Below are 18,301 nucleotides of genomic sequence, written 5' to 3'. Positions count from 1 at the left end.
TGTATACATGAAGACATATAGAAGAATGTTGGTTTGTGGATGTACGAGGTCTGTTAGAAAAGTATCTGACCTTTTTATTTTTTTCAAAAGCCATATGGATTTGAATCAAGTGTGATTGCATCAGCCGAGCTTGAACCTTCATGCGCATGCGTGAGTTTTTTCACGCCTGTCGGTTGCATCATTCGCCTATGAGCAGGCTTTGTGTGAGCAGTGGTCCACCCCTCTCGTTGGATTTTTATTGCGAATAAATGTCTGAACGATTTGGAGCTTTGCTGCATCAAATTTTTCCAGAAACTGTGAGAGACCTCCAGGTGGTAACTATTCGGAAAATTCAGATGGCTTTCAGGGACGATTTTATGGGGATTACACCGATTAAGGAGTGCTCCAGCCGGTTTAAAGACCGCCCACAGCTGCTGAGAGCGCGCCGCGCTCCGAGCGCCGATCGACAGGCTCAAACCCCGCTGAATCAACCAGATCATTTCCAACGTGAAGGCTTTGTTGATCGTGGACGTCGTCTGACTTCCAAAAAAAAGGCAGAAGACGTGGACATCAGTACTCTTTCAGCACATTCCACTGTTACAGGAGTTTTTTTTCATCGAAAGAGAAGCGGAAGGATGCGCCACCGTGCCGCTCATGGCGCGGCACAAAACCACCTCCGTGTTGGTCTCACAGGACGGCTTTCAGATGGCTTTCGGTGGCTTTTCAGTCGTGTGACTATCCGAGAAATTGTGCATGAGCCGGACATGCCACAACATGTCCTGTGAGGCTTCATCACGGCGTTGCTTTGCGCCATGCAGCTCCGTCGCGACGTGCGGAATTCCTCGGCACGTCTGTCTCAATGTGCCGAAAAAGTGCTGATGTCCACGTCTTCCGTAATTTCTGTGCTAGTCAGACGACGTCCCGGATCAACACAGCATCCAGTTAGGAAATGAACAGCACATTCCACTGTTACAGGTTTTTTTTCATGGAAAGAGGAGCGGAGGAATTCCGCGCGTCGCGGGTGGAGCCGCATGGCGCAAAGCAACGCCGTGATGAAGCCTCACAGGACATGTTGGGGCATGTCCAGCTCATGCACAATTTCTCGGATAGTCACACGACTGAAAAGTCACCGGAAGCCGTCTGAAAGCCATCTGAAAGCCATCCTGTGAGACCAACACGGAGGTGGTTTTGTGCCGCGCCATGAGCGGCATGGTGGCGCATCCCTCCGCTTCTCTTTCCATGAAAAAAACTCCTGTAACAGTGGAATGTTCCAAAAAAGTGCTGATGTCCATGTCTCCTGCCATTTTTGTGTAAGTCAGACGACGTCCTGGATCAACAAAGCCTTCACGTTGGAAATGATCTGCTTCATTCAGCCTGTCGATCGGCGCTCGGAGCGCTCTCAGAAGCTGTGGGCGGTCTTTAAACCGGCTGGAGCACTCCTTAATCTGTGTAATCCCCATAAAATCATCCCTGAAAGCCATCTGAATTTTCCGAATGGTGTCCACCTGGAGGTCTCTCACAGTTTCTGGAAAAATTTGATGCAGCAAAGCTCCAAATCGTTCAGACATTTATTCGCAATAAAAATCCGACGAGAGGGGTGGACCACTGCTCACACAAAGCCTGCTCACAGGCGAATGACGCAACCGACAGGCGTGAAAAAACTCACGCATGCGCACGAAGGTTCAAGCTTGGCTGATACAATCACACGTGATTCAAATCCATATGGTTGTTGAAAAAATAAAAAGGTCCGATACTTTTCTAACAGACCTCGTATATTACACTTCTGTAAGAAAACTAGACTAGCAAACAGCAGTTCTACTGACTAAAATGTGTAGCATAGAAATCACTGCCTCAACACATATGGAGTGTTTGGCCATAGCAGCCTAGCGCTTATGATCTGTATTTGTACCACCACCAATAATCTTCACATGTTCCACACAATAAAAAAAGCAAATGAGTTGTTTTTTTGTTTTTTTTACCCATTTGCAATGTTGCATCTGTGTTGGTTCCAATACCCATAGGACCAAAGGTCACACCGGTCATAAAACTCCAAGTAAATATGGTGAATGTTTCAATTTTAGGACAGACAGACAGACGCACAACACAAAGACATCTATCGATCAAATCAGAATTGATGTGTGTACTGCCAGCCTCATCACCTGCAATACTGCCAAGGGCAAAAAGTGCCTGGTCCCTGAGGACATCATGTGGTGATGCTGCCAAGCTGATGAAGGCAGGTATGGCTCCTTCTTGTATGACTGCAGATGTGTGTGGAGAGCTGCCTGCAGTAATCTCAGTCAAGGCTAGTGCTGCCTCAAGTTGAATTGAAGGGCATTCAAACAGTGCAAGAAAACAGACAAACTTTGGGATGAGTCCAGCTGCAATGATGGCATCAACAGGTATGTGCATTTTAACGCAAAGGAGCCTCCTGCACATCAGGGAAAACACAAAAGTGGGCAATCAATAAAGGGAGTTAAAAATCAAGTTCAACCACTTGGAAAGATGATGCAAAACTGCAGCATTTTCATTTCAAAATAAAGACATGAGCACCATTGACTAGACTGCATATAAACAGAAAAAATTCCAAGTTTGTAACAAGCACAGAATGGACAATCTACTAGTATACTGGTACGTTAAATTTATGATTCTCCAAACAACTTTACCTGGCTGCATGCGTGGCCTGCAACTGACAATCAAGAGTCTGGCTATTTACACCTCTGACAATGTCCTCCACAGTCCAGTGCTGAAAAGACTGTCGAAACAAAATACAAAATTAACAAAGCTGATGGCATTATCTCTTCACGTGACTGTTTTCTTGTTCAGAATCACTGAAAGCAAAGCTTCATTTATCCTTTCAATTATGTGATATTTCAAACAATTCGCTCATCAAATTTCTTGTTGTAGTTTGTCCAACTGCTGCAGTCTTCAGTAACCATGACTACATGATCTACGTATGTGGCCATACTATATACCCCTACTATATGCCAGTACCATGAGCAAAAAGTGTACTGTGTTTGATGTCTTCCGCCACCCGCCACCATCTCTGTTTGCGCATATCTAAAAATAGAAGCACTTGCTTGCAGCAGAATGCGGAAAAGACAAAAAGCTCTCGTGTTTGCATGTGTATAACTTTGATCACGGAAAAACTGTGGAGAGCTGACATTTGCCATTTGGTATGCTTATGTATTTTGGGTCAAGGATGAACACTGCAAAAATAGAACTTTGATAGAACTAAATTTTTTGGAGAAACTACAGATATTAGTCAATGTTGCAAATTACATTCTGAACTAACATGCTATTCCAACAGGGGACCATAAATCATCTTTATATTAAAAGCGTGAGTGCGTGCATGCATTATTTTTTTAGTAAGTTCAATGTAAGTACATAATATAATTGTAAATATGTTAAAAATACATGGATGACAAGAAAGTGAAAAACTTATTTCCACTGTGGTCCATTTAAAAATCAAATGACAAAATAGAAGTAAGAATAAAATAAAATGATTATAATAATAATAATGATGATGATGATAATAATAATAATATTAATAATAATAATAGTAATAATAATGTGTATATCATAACAAGAACCTAAACAATTCATAAATACTGTTGTATGGCTGGGGGTGCCTGGCTGCCTTTTGTTTCTGTCTTCTGTTCTGTCTTTTGTTTTTCCTTCCAAGTGGCACGCGTTTAGGACTGAGTGGCTGTGTGGCTGAGTTATCAGGACCTCACCCTGATCACCTGAGGCTGATCATGTGCAGCTCGTCAGGACTCACAGCTGTGGTGCATCTCTATGGATTGGGGCATGGTTGCATTTAAGGCTGGAGTACACAGTGTGTATTTGCCAGAGACTCGACCTTGTGACCAGACGGGTGAGATCATCGTCTTGAGAGCCATCTCATCATCATGGATGCAGAGACCGTCCAGGTTTGATGCCATGGTCTGTGAAAGAGGAGGGGGTGAGGTCTCACGCTCGTCAGCACACTTCCTGAGGTACTTTAGGTTTTGTGACTAACATTAGTACAGTCAGTAAATGTGGTGTCCCTCACACCTTATTATATTGAGCTGTTATGTTAGTCGTTTATTCAGCTTCCACTGCAGTGAAGAATGTGAACTGGGTGTTCCATGCCTGCAGGGTGGGAAGCTGATTAGTGATTAAGCCAGGAAGTGTTTGCTGTTTATGTACACCTTTGAGTGGTCTCTCTGTGTGTGGAGTGTGGACTCACATGATGGTTTCTTCTTTCACAGACTCGGCTTGTCGCGGCCACCTGGGGGGTGTCGGCGGGGTCCTTGGGTCCGAACTGTTTCTGGCTCTGGACCGTTAGTGCTGCTGGGAGCACACCGGCATTCCACCACGCCAGACCGCGCACTTATTTGTTTGTATTTTGCACGTCACTGTTATGTCATTAAATTTTGTTATCCTTTGTACCGTGCTCTGCTTATTTCATACTGGGTCCTTCAAACGCTGGTCGGTTCTCCGTCCTGCGTCCGACACATAACAAATACTTTAAGACAGGAAATTAACATTAAAAAATTATATAATTAACAGGAAATTAAAGGGATGAGTTCTTCTGAAATCTGTTGAGGTCTAAGGTCGAAGGTTCTAAAAACATTCTGGACTCGACTCATTCAAGAAACTCTGCATAATTTATAACCACCCTTGAAAAATGTCAGCTACCTATTTTATAAACACTACCCAGTCTCGAGCCCATTAATCCCCACAGGCAACACGGTAGTATAATCTTATTTTTGCATAATATGCTTAATTTCAAATTTTATTAAAAGTTCATTTGAAACCCAAAAAATTTCACATCAAATTGAAATGCGATTTGGTTCCCCTGCTCTTTCAGTTATTTCAATGTGCATATAATGACAAGTAGAACATCTGGTAATCACTGAAAATGTCTTTGATTTACATCAATCCTTCAGAAACACAAAATGGCACTATGATAATCTGTCTGGACCAGACAATTCTTGTAATCTTATGCCACAGCATTTTACACACAATGGATCAAAGTATAAAATTATCATACATGCCATGTATGATGGCTATTGGATAAACCCTAACCATAGCCCAAACACTAAGCATCACCCTATGAGTTAATTAATATGGTTACGTATGGACAGAATTTTATATTATCAATATGGGTATGTAGGCACAGCCACTTTATATGTGTTTTATATGACAACTAAATGGACCCTTATTGAAAATTTCACAGGTAAAAACGTACCTACATTTCTTCTGCATGTGTACACAACAAGCAAAGTCCACATTCTATAGCATCCTCATATCATGGAGGCATTTCTTGTACAAAAAAAGTAGCAGTGGTTCAGTGGAGAGAAACCTATGGAACCAAAATAAACAGTGAACAGAACCAAACCGCATGAAAAATTACTTAACCACACAATGGATTACTTTTCTATCCAATGGGACAAAAAAAAAAAAAAATCAATGTCACGAGACTTATAGTCCCATCAACAAGTGACAAAAAAGATTTTCATACAAAGAAAAAAAAAAAAAAAAAAAAAAAAAGGTCAAATTTATGACCGACTCTCCCATGAAAGTGCAGTTGAAATTTCAGGTCTTTTTAAGAAAATCTTTCCCTGACATGTTTTGACTTTTTGTGCTATATTTGCATATCTTGGCGTTAATATCATGTACAACTATACTCGTATTTTTATTGTAGGCTATAGGTAAATGCCCAGTGTAACAGTGTACTACAGTCACTTGCCCAGTTCCGGATCATTGCCAGTTCCGGATCACTGCTGTAGTTTTTGTGCCGCCATTTCTCGTAATCAGCACGAATAAGCTAATACTTGGTACAATAGAAAGATTGATGTTTTGTCTACAAACGACCACAAACTTGACCGGATCCAGCCATCCTTGTGATCAGCAGAGGAATAAAAACATCCCAGTGTCTGCAGTGTGCGCACTTTTTCTGACTCACTCATTCCTACAAGTTTTAAAGTAACGATCTCTAAAACGTAGCAAAGGTGAGTTAGCCGTTCGGTGTTTTTGGTTCTAGAGTGGGAAAATACTTACTTACTTGGGTAGAAAATGTCAGTGTGTGTTATGTCTTGCTGTTTAACTGCTGCGCACATTTATCTCCGACGCAAAAATTTGCCAGTACCGGATCACTTGAAGCAGCAGCCTCATGTCTGTAGTTGTGAGCCTTGTGTATTTTGGGGATCATCTCAACATCACGAATGGACATGAATGTGGGGGCTTTTACTTTTTAATTCGGGGGAAATCTCACCTCCACACTTCATTTTTTGCTCGTAAAAACGTATAACGGCGCTTTTCGAAACGAAGTAAATTCTCATTTAATAAGTATTATTTCTATCATTTTGTGTTCAAAACACATTCTCGGGCACAGTGTGTATCATTCTGCATTAGAAGGGCTCCAGCCAGATGCCAGGAATGACCCCAAAGTGACGCAGAGTGTCGTGATCCGGAACTGGCAAAAGTGATCCGTTTCTGGCAAATGTTTGCGCCACACACAATGTGGCTTCACACTTTAAGTAGAAGCGCTACTCCACCCAGACTTTTTCAGCTAAATAACATCCAAATACCCAATACAACAATACACAATAAAGGACATTCAGTTGCATTATGGCTCCGTATAGCGGGACTTTAAAAAAGGTGATCCGGAACTGGGCAACCGTCTGTATCAAGCCAAACCTGCGGACTCTTATTAACCTGTAAGTGTGGCTCCTGCTCGTCCAGAAGGCTGTGGATGTTTCCCCTCGTCAGGGAAATCCGGGCATCTCTCTTTGCTTTGCGGAGCTCCATGCTGACCTCCGCCCTGGTCCGCCTCAGCCCCTGCAGGAGCCCGTTCGGAACCGCCACAAGTCAGAAAGCAGCTTCGCACACAAACATGCCCTTATGCTAGCAGCAAACACACAGGCGGCTCTTACACGGAAATCTTTGCCCTTGTTTTTGAACTGCTGGAGTCGAGCTCCGGTTCCATCGCCAGACGACATTTCTTCCCGTTGACTATTTCCCCGTCGGTTGACAGTTTACCTTTGACCCATAGAGTTATGATATTATCCTGTGAGTCAACTTTGCTGCTCGGTGTCTGTTTACTCTTATGACGTCAGCCTACCGACGCGCCGAGACTGCTGCTGCTTCTTCTTCTTCTATGTGATGCTTCTTCTTCTACCGAGTTTATTGGCGGTTTGCAAACCGACACAGCGCATTACCGCCACGAACTGTTTGGATGTGGCGCATTAATGGAGTCTGAAGAAAAAAAAAAAGAAGGTTGGGGGGATACACCGTACTATATTCTATTGAATAATGCTGTTCCCTTTAAATATGCGAGTCCAAGCAGGTGGTGTAAATGTAGAAAAAGAAAGTAATCCCCGAAGTGTTAAACTGGTCTGTCCGAGTGTTCTGACATCGTCTAATAGAATCCTTTGTCTGTTGTGTCACTCCAGTAACACGTGTTCAACAGTCTCCCTTCTGCTGCATCTCAAACACTGACCAGTTTCATGTTTTCCATTCATGAGTATGTTGTGTGGTTACTTCTTCTCCTGTCTCTTTGATACATCCTGTCCCTGAATTTTATGTAAAAGCCAACCCTTAGATGCCCAGTCCCACTGCTTTTGCCATGCTTTGTTCATTTCTGCTTGATGATCGTTTTGACTTCAGATTTACTAAGTGGAATGGTCATCTGTATTTCTGATTTCAGAGCTGCTTTTGCCAGCTGATCTGCTACATTTGATTTATCATTCCTGTCTTCAATAAATTTCTTAAATTCCTGCCAATTTGAACATGACTGTGTATTGTTCCTGCTGTAAAAATCTAATTTATTTCCTCTACTTTTATTTCCCCCAAATCAAGTATTTTTCTGCTCTGTTCTGCTCGATGATTAGACTGAACAGTTTATCACTTCTGCCAGGAATTTCACATTAACCACTGAAATACTTGTCTAGGCCTCCGCTGTCTCCTCTTGATTTCTGAGAAATCTGATATCCCGACTCTATTCAAGCATTATTGGTGATACCACGGTGTCTCTTTTTGTACCAGCTTTCTTGCTTCTCTCTGTATCTCAGCTGCTCATTTGTGCGTCTCACACCCTTTACACGTATATGCAGCACTGTGCACTCCATAATTGCAGCATCAAACCTTAATTTAATTAATTCAATTTATAACGTGCCAAATCACAAACCCAACAAAAGTTGCATCAAGGCACCTCACACAAAACAGTTCAAAATCAAAATGAGTGAGTAAATTAAAAGATTCAAATACATAATTAAAAGACACAAGTAAAAGAATAAAACAGATAGAAAAAAATAAAAGCTATTCATAAGAAAGGGAATAAAAATACATTTTTAGTCTCGACTTAAAAATGTCCACAGAATCTGACTGCCTCACAGTCACAAGGAGGCTGTTCCATCGAACAGGTGCACAATAAGAGAAGCCTTTTTGACCCGCTGACGTCTTCTTCACCCTAGGAACACACAATAGTCCCACATCCTGCGACCGCAAAATCCGAGCTGGTACGTAGGGTTTCACCAAATAGGCCAGGTAAGAAGGCGCCAGTCTATGAACAATTTTATAGGTTAGCAGCAAGACCTTAAAATCTTCTCTTACAGAGACAGGAAGCCAGTGCAAAGATGCCAGAATTGTTGTGAAAGTGTAGTGACACGGACCCACAACAGGGGGCGCAAATGAACGGTCAATAGATGAGCCAAAAAGTAACCATTTAATGTTGTGAATGTGCACAACGAAATACACAGACAATCTCAGAATATGATAACAGTCAATCCACAAAGGTGACGTGTGGGCAGGCTCGAGGATAGAAGACGTCTGTCCTGAGAAGAGCCGGAACCACACGATTTCCGCCGCCACCGAACCTGGTGAATACTGGAGCTGCCAAGTCCCGAATTCCCAGGTGATCACCGTCCCCGACTGTCGGATCTGGTACTGCTGGCGAAGAACAAAGACAGTCAAGTGTGGGTGTGTGTACACCCAGTAACAACAACGGTGGGAATGCCACCTCCACCTCTAACACACACTTGTGCAGCGTCTGTTTAACCACTTATCTGACGGACGTAGGACGAAACAGTCGCGACCCACGCCGGTCCTCTGGTTGACAGCTGCAAAACAATAGCTCTTAGAATCAATTACTACAGGCAGAGAAAGTTACCTCCATTGAAGTATGATATCTCGGCAACGAGGTGGAGATGACGTCTGGTCTTTATGGAGTGAGATGCTGTAGAGTAGATGGGTGACAGCTGTCAAGAGGTAATGAGTGACAGCTGCCACCCCCGGCTGTGTCCATGGCGGCAGCGCCCTCTCGTGCCTGAAGCCCGCACTTCAGGCAGGGCGCCCACTGGTGGTGGGCCAGCAGTACCTCCTCTTCTGGCGGCCCACACAACAAGAATAGGTGTAATATGTTCAAACCTTCTGCTTCGTGTCAAAAGTCTGGCAGCAGCATTATGAACCAGCTGGAGACCCCTAATGCTGGACTGCAGTAACCCAAAAAATAGGACATTACCATAATCCAATCTAGAAGAAACACAAGCATGAATCAGGGTCTCACCATCAGCCATAGACAGGATGGGGTGAATCCTCGCTATATGTCGCAGATGGAAAAAAGCAGTCCTGGTAATATCCCTAATATCGAGGTCAAAGGACAACGTGGGATCAAAAGTTACCTCGAGGTTCCTCACTTTATCCGTATGATGTATGACACACGAACCCAGGCTGAGTGCTAGCTGGTCAAATTGATGCCGATGTCTCGCTGGACTGAGAACCATCATTTCAGTCTTATCAGAGTTTAAAAGTAGGAAGTTACTACTAAGATTAATAAACATGCTGACGGAACCTGCGGCTGTGATGACAATCAGGAGACCGTGGAACATGTTCTTGTACAGAGTCGAAAGTACCAACAGCATAGACAACTACAGCTGCAGGAGAGACAAGTAGTCATCAGCTTACAGAACATACTTCAGCTAGGGTCTGGTGGGATCTGCTTCAAATAATTTTATGAATATCTGAAGATATTGATAAAGACTTCACACCACTACATCAAATGCAGTTTGGGTTTCACTCACAACACTCAACTGAAACAGCCAATTGTATGTTAACTGAAAAGGTTAAGTGTTTATTGGATAAGTATTCCTATGTAGGTGCAGTGTTTCTTGACTTCAGAAAGGCATTTGACACCGTCAATCACAAAGTTTTGCTTAATAAACTTGCATACTTTAATTTCTCACCTGGTGCAGTTCAGTGGTTTGAGTCGTATCTTTTAAATAGAACTCAATGTGTTACAGTTGATGGAGTCAAATCCTCCTTTCATAGCTGTCCTGTAGGTGTCCCACAGGGGTCAGTCCTGGGGCCCTTATTATTTTCATTATACATAAATGACCTTCCAGAGGTATGCTGTGATCGCAATACTCAAATGTATGCAGACAATGCAATCATTTACACCTATGGTTCTACAACTGATATAATATCTTACAAACTTACCAATATTTTAAACAAGGTACAAGACTGGCTTGATGACAAATGCCTGATGCTTAACACAACTAAAACAGTTTGTATGACATGTTCAAAAATGCCAGTAGAGAACAGTCTCAAAGTGTCAATAGATGGAGAGGTACTTGAAATGGTATCCCATTTCAAGTACCTTGGAATCATCTTGGACTCTAATCTTTCCTTCAAAAAACATGTGATAAAAGTTGTCAACACTGTAAAATTTAACCTTCAAAACTTTAAACAAATCAGGCTTTGTATTACGACTGATGCTGCTAGATTGTACCTTCATTGTATGATCCTGTCTCATATTGAATAATGCTGCACAATATGGTCATTTGCTGGTATGATAGTACTAAAACCTTTAAAGCAACTTTATAAAAAAGCCGTCAAAGTGTTTGCTAAAAAGCCATATTCCACTCATTACTGTGAAATTCTGGAGAAATACCATCTTTTAAGTTTTAACAACTTTAGAATGTTTAAGCGTGCTTGTCTCATTGACAAAACTCTCTATGGCCTAGCCCCACCTCCTCTGGAGGAATTTATTAGACATAGAGATCCTAACCTCAGGACTCAGTCTGCTTCTAGAGGGGACTGTGAGGCGCCCCTCAGACGAACTGCCACAGGACAAAACACCATCTCTGTGAAGGTTTGTACAAACTGGAACAGCCTTCCAACAAGGATACGAGACAGTCCCACCCCGAGTGCTTTTAAAAATGAGCTTAAAAATGGCTCTGTACATAATCTCATGTTTTGTTTTACTTTATTTATTGTAATTATTGTTTGTTATTGTGTGTCTGAGGACTACAGATGGAAAGTAGCTTTTAGCTAAAACTGGCATATTTACACTAAGGCATGAAAATGTACAGTGTTCATTAATGTGCATTGTCCTCATCAAATAAACAATAACGAATACAGGATTACTACACAGGCTATGAGTCGACTGCTGTGTGTGTGTTTTTTTTTGTTTGTTTGTTTTTTTTGTGTGTGTAATTTGGTTTTGGGGATGTTCGCCTCCTGACCAACATTGCAGTCTACTCGGTGGCGGTAATGCTCCATAGAAGTCGCCATTAAACACGAAGAAGAAGAAGAAGAAAAAGAAGACGAAGAAGAAGAAGAAAAAGAAGACGAAGAAAAAGAAGAAGAAGAAAAAGAAGACGAAGAAGAAGAAGAAAAAGAAGAAGAAGAAAAAGAAGACGAAGAAGAAGAAGAAAAAGAAGACGAAGAAAAAGAAGAAGAAGAAAAAGAAGACGGAGAAGAAGAAGAAGCCGCCGCCATATTGGCTGGGTCTGCTCGCACCGGAGTCACTGGAGAGTTAGCAAATTTGTCACTGCAATAATCGGCGCAGTATACAAACCAGATCGCGTGGGATTACGTTTCATAAATAAGACTGAACAATAATTTTGGTTATTTTACCATTTGTAATATTATGTCATGGTAACAAACTGTACTTATATAACGTTATTACAGCAGGAACTGTAACTCTGTTTCTATCCAACTAGTATCGCAACTCAAGCTAATTTTCGTTGATAAAGGAAGAGTGCATTTGTGCGCATTTCCATCCACTTGTTATGCGCTTTTGTTTCGCAATTCTTTGGAATTGAGTGGTGTCTTTATTTCACAAACTAAGGCTGCACCACATCACAAAATTAACTCCACTGGAGTTACAGAGTGCCAGCACACGCAAGAAGCTGTGCAACAAAGTTCTTTTTCAAGGCATTTAGTTCTCCAGCCCAGTCAAAAGCCTAATAAGGTAGTTTAAGACCCTGGAATGACCTGGAGCTTACTTTTCCTGGCCTTGAAAAAAAATTCATCTTTGTAACAAACAAAGTAAAAATCCGCACAGCCTAAGTACTCCCATGCAAAAAACAAAACTATTATTATTATTATTTTATTTTATTTTTTTATTGGGGGGTGTCAAATAAAAGTTGTTTGTTGTTGCATTGGAGCGCTTAGGCTGTGCGGATTTTTGCTTTAATATTTGTTTCACCTTGATCCAGCACAACGTTTTACACATCTTGGATGTGCGTCTTTTTCATAACAAAACCAGTTGAGCGAAGCAGAGGAAATTAAAGTGGTGTGTGTGTGTGTGTGTGTGTGTGTGTGTGTGTGTGTGTGTGTGTGTGTGTGTGTGTGTGTGTGTGTGTGTGTGTGTGTGTGTGTGTGCGTGTGTGCGTGTGTGTGTGTGTGTGTGTGTGACAGAGAGAGAAATAAATCCAAATGAACAATCCAAACTTGTTTCTTTACCAAATTATAAAATTAATTTATACATTATTCTATATGCCATACCATATGTCTTTGTTAAAGAGCACAAGACAAAGTCTTTAAGCAGGAAAGTACGTGTTTTTAATGTGTGACAGTATCCTGTATCATAACTGAATCTCTGCTGTTTCTAACAAACCAAACCGTGGGAAAATCGGGTAAAAATTCGGGGAGTGACGGATTATTGTAGTTGGGGATAGACCTTCCTCAGTACAAATAAATGCACTGGGGGCGCAATAGGGACCCAGCCAAGATGGCGGCCGGCTGATACGGCAGTCCACGAGGCGTCTACGTATAAAATGTCTATGTTCACACCCTAATGACTCGATTAGAAATCACTGTTGGAAAACGTTTTGACATTGAATGTAGCCCATGAAACGCTAAGCGCTTCAAAGGCAGGCACGTTGTCACAGGCAACCGCTGCAAGTATCGCGAGAAAATGCAGCTGTATCGTCGGACGAATACTGCTGGTTTTCACTTGTGAGCAGATTTCCTGAAAATGATGCTTCTGCTCATCGAAAACGAACCCGTTCGTCCTTAAAACAAAAAATATAGATCTTTCACTCACTCATACTCTGTGTGTATCGTTTCATAGGCGATCGTCTTCATCAACTTACTGTGATGACCCAGTGGCCTAATGGATAAGGCATCAGCCTCCGGAGCTGGGGATTGTGGGTTCGAGTCCCATCTGGGTCGCATTTTAGCTGTGTTAATTTTTCAAAGGGTCACTTTTCAATGCAACCGTGATGGGAGACGGGAAGCTAATATTTGTGTATTAAAATCGAACGTTGTAGAAGCTGCAGTAATTTCAGACCTCTGACAAATATCCGAACTGAACGAAAGTGAAAGTGAAAAGGTTTTGAGATAGTTTCAAAACAACAGCAACTGCACAAAAGCTGTGTGTTGTCTGCCAAATTACACTGTCAGTGAAATTTGGTGGGGGGGGAAGCTGGATAACATTTAAAAATGTAGGACAAAGGTGAACGTGAATAAAAGATTTTTCTGCAAATATAACAAATATTTGAGTCTATGTGAAGTGTGAAACCGCCTGGAAGCAGTTCGTCCTCCAGTCCTGCAGATGGCATTGACGTATCAGAAGTCTGGACACGGTGGCTCAGGACATATTACTATGATCATCAGTCATTATTAGGGCCCGAATAGGACAAAGTCCTGCGCGGATTCTGTTGTAATTGTGCTGTTTATTATTAACGTTATTATTTATTGTTATTTTTATTATTATTCACACTTTTCAAATCCCAATTTTGGCTTTTTCCCATGCTCAAAAACTCGCCAAACTTCGCAAAGTCGTCAAGCCGGATTCGACACTCGATATTTTGGGGTTTGCGCACATGCTCACAGCAAAATGGCGAAATAGCGCCCCCTACAAATTTTCAAAAAACCCTCCCTATTGGGTTTTGTTTTGTCATAGCCTCACAAAATTCGGTACACATATTTACCATGCTGGGACACACAAAAAAGTCTCTTAATGTCATGGTGAAATGTTGACAGGAAGTCGGCCATTTTGATTTTAAGTTTCAGTTTTGAGGTAACTTTTGCCATTTTTGGTCGTTTCCGCCTTTTACATTTGAACAAACTCATCCTGGAGATTTCATCCAATCGCATTCAAATTTGGTACATATCTTCATGACCCCCATGCTGATCAAAATTTATCAAAAGAATTTCTGTAGGTCAAACGGCAAGGCTGTTAGGGTTTGTCAAACTTTGGCGAGCATTCAGGAGCACGCCTTTCACTTCGAATGGCTGTCACGCCCACATACTTCATCGTAGATCCTTCAAACTTGCTGGACATGATGAGGGCTCGACCATGAACATCCGTATATATTAACTTCCCACCTAGAAGCGCCCCCACAGCACCCTCTGGTGGCAACAGGAAATGTCCTATTCATAGTTTAATAGGTACTGATGTCTCATGTTTAACCCCATCAACTTCATGCTGCTTCTAAAACATGCAGAACAAGTTGGTTAATGTAGGCGACGATCGCCATGAGGCTATGAGTAATTGCGTCAATGTGGCGGTGTGTCAAATATTTCCCCTTCGCCATAAAAGTATGTTCTTCCTTTTGATGGCTTTAATTTGATCATATCATCATGAAAATTGATTCACAGGTCGATCAAGCATGAAAACCTCTTACAGGTCATAGGGGTGTCGCCCATGGATGGGGTAAAATGCTTCTATAGCACCCCCTTGCATCTTTCAAAAACCCCTCCCCATAAGGGTTGTTTTGCAGCAGGGAGATGAAAATTGGTCCACATGTGTAACTTGCATAGATGTACAAAAAAGTCTCTTGCACCATTGGTGTACTCTAAACAGGAAGTCAGTCATTTTGAATTTTCTTGCCATTTTTGTCTGATTTCCACATGTTGTATTTGAACGAACTCCTCCTAGGGATTTTGTCCAATACACAAATTTCTTTCAGATCATCCACAGACTATACTGATCAAAAGTTATCAAAAGCTTTTTTCTATGTCAAAGGGCGTGGCCACTATGGCACCGCCATTTTGATCCTTCGCCATGGAACATTATACTTAAACAGGTACTAATGTCATATAGTTAACCCCATCAACTTCATTCCACTTCTCAAACATGCTCAACAAGTTGGTGAACATAGGAGATGATCGCCATGAAGCTACGATTAATGGTGTCCATGTGGTGGCGTGCCGGATATCAACCCTTCGCCATGAAATTACGTTCTTCCTTTTGTCATATCATCATGAAAATTGATACACGGGTCAAGAATGACAACCTCTTACAGGTCATAGGGATATTGCTCATGGGCGGGACAAAATTACTCTATAGCGCCCCCTTGCAAATTTCAAAAACCCCTCTTCTTAGGGTTTTTTTTTTTTTTTTTTTTTTGGAGTAGGGAGATGAAAATTGGTACACATGTGTAACTTGCATAGACGTACAAAAAAGTCTCTTGCACCATTGGTGTACTCCAAACAGGAAGTCTGCCATTTTGAATTTTCTTGTCATTTTTACATGATTTTCACACATTGTATTTGAACGAACTCCTCCTAGGGATTTTGTCCAATGCACTTCAAATTTCTTTCAGACCATCCACAGACTATACTGATCAAAAGTTATCAAATGCTATGTCAAAGGATGTGGCCGCTATGGCGCCACCATTTTGACCCTTTGCCATGGAACATCAAAGTCATGATAAGTGCTTCATGCTTTGTCCAGTCAACTTGAAACTTCACATGATTGATGAGGGTCAGCCCCTGAAAACACCTGTCCCCTGTGTTTGTCCTCTGCCCCCTGTGTTTGTGCTCTGAGCGCCCCTTAGTGGATGAACCATCAACTTGTTATAACTCCTTCGTGCATTGTCTTATTTGCTTGAAACCTGAAGTGTTTGATGAGTTCTGCCCAGGTACGCACCTGCCCACATCTGGTCACAAGGGGTTGCGCTGGCCTGGGGAGGCGGTGGCGTTGACACGAGGGCCAGTATATGACTGCTTGGAGTCCTAGTTATTATTATAATTCTTATTATTATTATTAGTCATTCATTCACATTATTAGTCATTCATTCATTCATATTATTATTATAGCAATTCCAGGTTGACAATGAAGATTGACATTTACTTAACTCATTGAAGAGCAGGTAAGTTAAAAGTACTGGCTAAGCGCCAACATGGATGAAGTATCCTTTACCATATCCTTTTCCAGTTGGATATGGTTGGTAGTTTTTTGTCAAATATAATAACAAAACATCCCGAGTCTGGGGAGCAGTGTGACCGGATCCAGTGAGTTGGGGATGGCGGACGGATCACCTTCGCCAGGTGACCCTTCTGCCATCCCCAACAAACTAGATCTGCTCATATTGCTCCCCAGACAAGGGGTGTTTTGTTTTTATACCTCAGAAAATTACTGTATTTTTTCGAAAATGATATGTTAAACAAGATTATTCATCTTTAAAACATTTTATTTTGTGAGTAGATGACAAATTCATATTACGCGCCAACTGGAAATAGTGCATACGACCAACAAAGATGGCTGAAGGAAAATAGTTCCACACAACATAGATCAACTACAATGGATACAAGGGTACTGGATTCCATTAGAAATCTAGTTGCTCCACACAACACTGAGGTATAAACCCAAAGTTCTGTAATTCTATGACTGTGCATGTCGAAACTCTCCCATTGTAATCAAACTTTAGGGCTGAAATGGCTCGTTTTAGAATTTTACGACATATGTCACAGAACTCTGTTCTGCATGCAGTATGAGACACGCCCACTGAGCTGGTCTGGACTCTGTGATTCTTCTGAATATAGATAGCAGCGTACTACATAGCAGGCAAAAAACAGTACACACCATATGTGTGTGTACTAACTGATGTTAAGAACATCGGATATACATGCCCACATCAGGGGCAGATCCTGATGTGGTCCTTTTTTAGTCGTTGTCATGGACTAAAAAATAGAAATCCCTGCTGAATGCTGTTTCCGAACCCTCTATTCAGCAACAAGTGACTCAGCTAGATACCAGACCAAGATTCAGCAAGATGTACGTAGCAAAGGTGTTCACTTTGTTAGCCACAAACATTTCAAATGTTCTCTGTTATTTGTCATCATAATGTCATAGTATCACATTCTAGACTGTACAGTACAAGTTAAAATTAATAAAAAATAGGTTATAACGTTTCTTTTCTCTGGGGTGTATTTTGGTGTAAAAATTCAAAAATTTCAGCATCCCCCAGACTCCCCTGACATTGTTTGCAAATCCACTCCCCCCTCCACCCTTTACAAAATCCTGGATCTGCCCCTGCACATAGTATGTGTGATGACCGGCTCCTCTCCTGCCCTGATACTCACCAGGATACCAACAGGCAGAGAAATTATTTTGAGGGAATAAAAATTTCATTGGCTGAAGAATACACCCTTCTAAACACAAGTTAATAGACTACTTTAAGACTAAATATAAGTACACTTTTTGATGTTCAACACACCAGCCTCAGCCAGATGATAAAACAAAGCACCCTTAATGTACACTCATGGGCCACTTTATTAGGTACACCTTGATAGTACTGGGTTGGACCCCCTTTTGCCTTCAGAACTGCCTTAATTCTTCCTGACATAGATTCAACAAGGTATTGGAAACAGTCCTCAGAAATGTTGGTCCATATTCACACAACAGCATCATGCAGTTGCCCATTCAACCAGTCGACCTGTTCTCCTCTGACCTATGACATCAACGAGGCATTTTTGTCCACACAGCTGCTGCTCACTGGATATCTTCTCTTTTTTGGGCCATTCTCTGTAAATCTTAGAGATGGTTGTGTGTGGAAAATCCCAGTAGATCAGCAGTTTCTGAAACACTCAGACCAGCGTGTCTGGTACGAACAAACATGCCGTGTTCAAAGTCACTTAAATTCCCTTTCTTCTCCATTCTGATGGACGGTTTGAACTTGAGCATGTCGTCTTCACCACGTCTCGATGCCTAAATGCATTGAGTTGCTGCCATGTGGTTGACTGATCTGCTATTTGTGTTAACAAGCATTTGAACAGATGTACCTAATAAAGTGGCCGGTGAGTGTACATTATAAAGCACTCT

At 41.7% G+C, this 18,301-nt stretch overlaps 1 protein-coding gene and 1 non-coding gene across 2 annotated transcripts in view; one reads left to right on the top strand and one right to left on the bottom strand.

Moving 5' to 3' along the window:
• The window catches only part of LOC117526757 (importin subunit alpha-1-like), a 31,397-nt gene extending 24,308 nt beyond the window's left edge, over positions 1-7,089 (bottom strand). The window contains exons 1-4 of the mRNA XM_034188837.1: positions 6,900-7,089; positions 6,682-6,804; positions 2,643-2,731; positions 2,139-2,407 (exon numbers count right to left, since the gene is read on the bottom strand). Of these exons, the coding sequence (XP_034044728.1) occupies positions 2,139-2,407; positions 2,643-2,731; positions 6,682-6,804; positions 6,900-6,965 (547 nt within the window). The 5' untranslated portion in view covers positions 6,966-7,089. The remainder of the gene's footprint in view (positions 1-2,138; positions 2,408-2,642; positions 2,732-6,681; positions 6,805-6,899) is intronic.
• Positions 7,090-13,349: 6,260 nt separating this feature from the next.
• Positions 13,350-13,422, top strand: trnar-ccg. Its single transcript has one exon. It is a non-coding gene; the product is annotated as a tRNA-Arg (tRNA).
• The last annotated feature ends 4,879 nt before the right edge of the window (positions 13,423-18,301 follow it).

This window comes from Thalassophryne amazonica, chromosome 15, assembly GCF_902500255.1.
Source record: "Thalassophryne amazonica chromosome 15, fThaAma1.1, whole genome shotgun sequence".
Lineage (NCBI taxonomy): Eukaryota > Metazoa > Chordata > Actinopteri > Batrachoidiformes > Batrachoididae > Thalassophryne > Thalassophryne amazonica.
The sequence above is the reverse complement of the archived record's forward strand: the minus strand, read 5'-3'. Positions and strand labels throughout refer to the sequence as shown.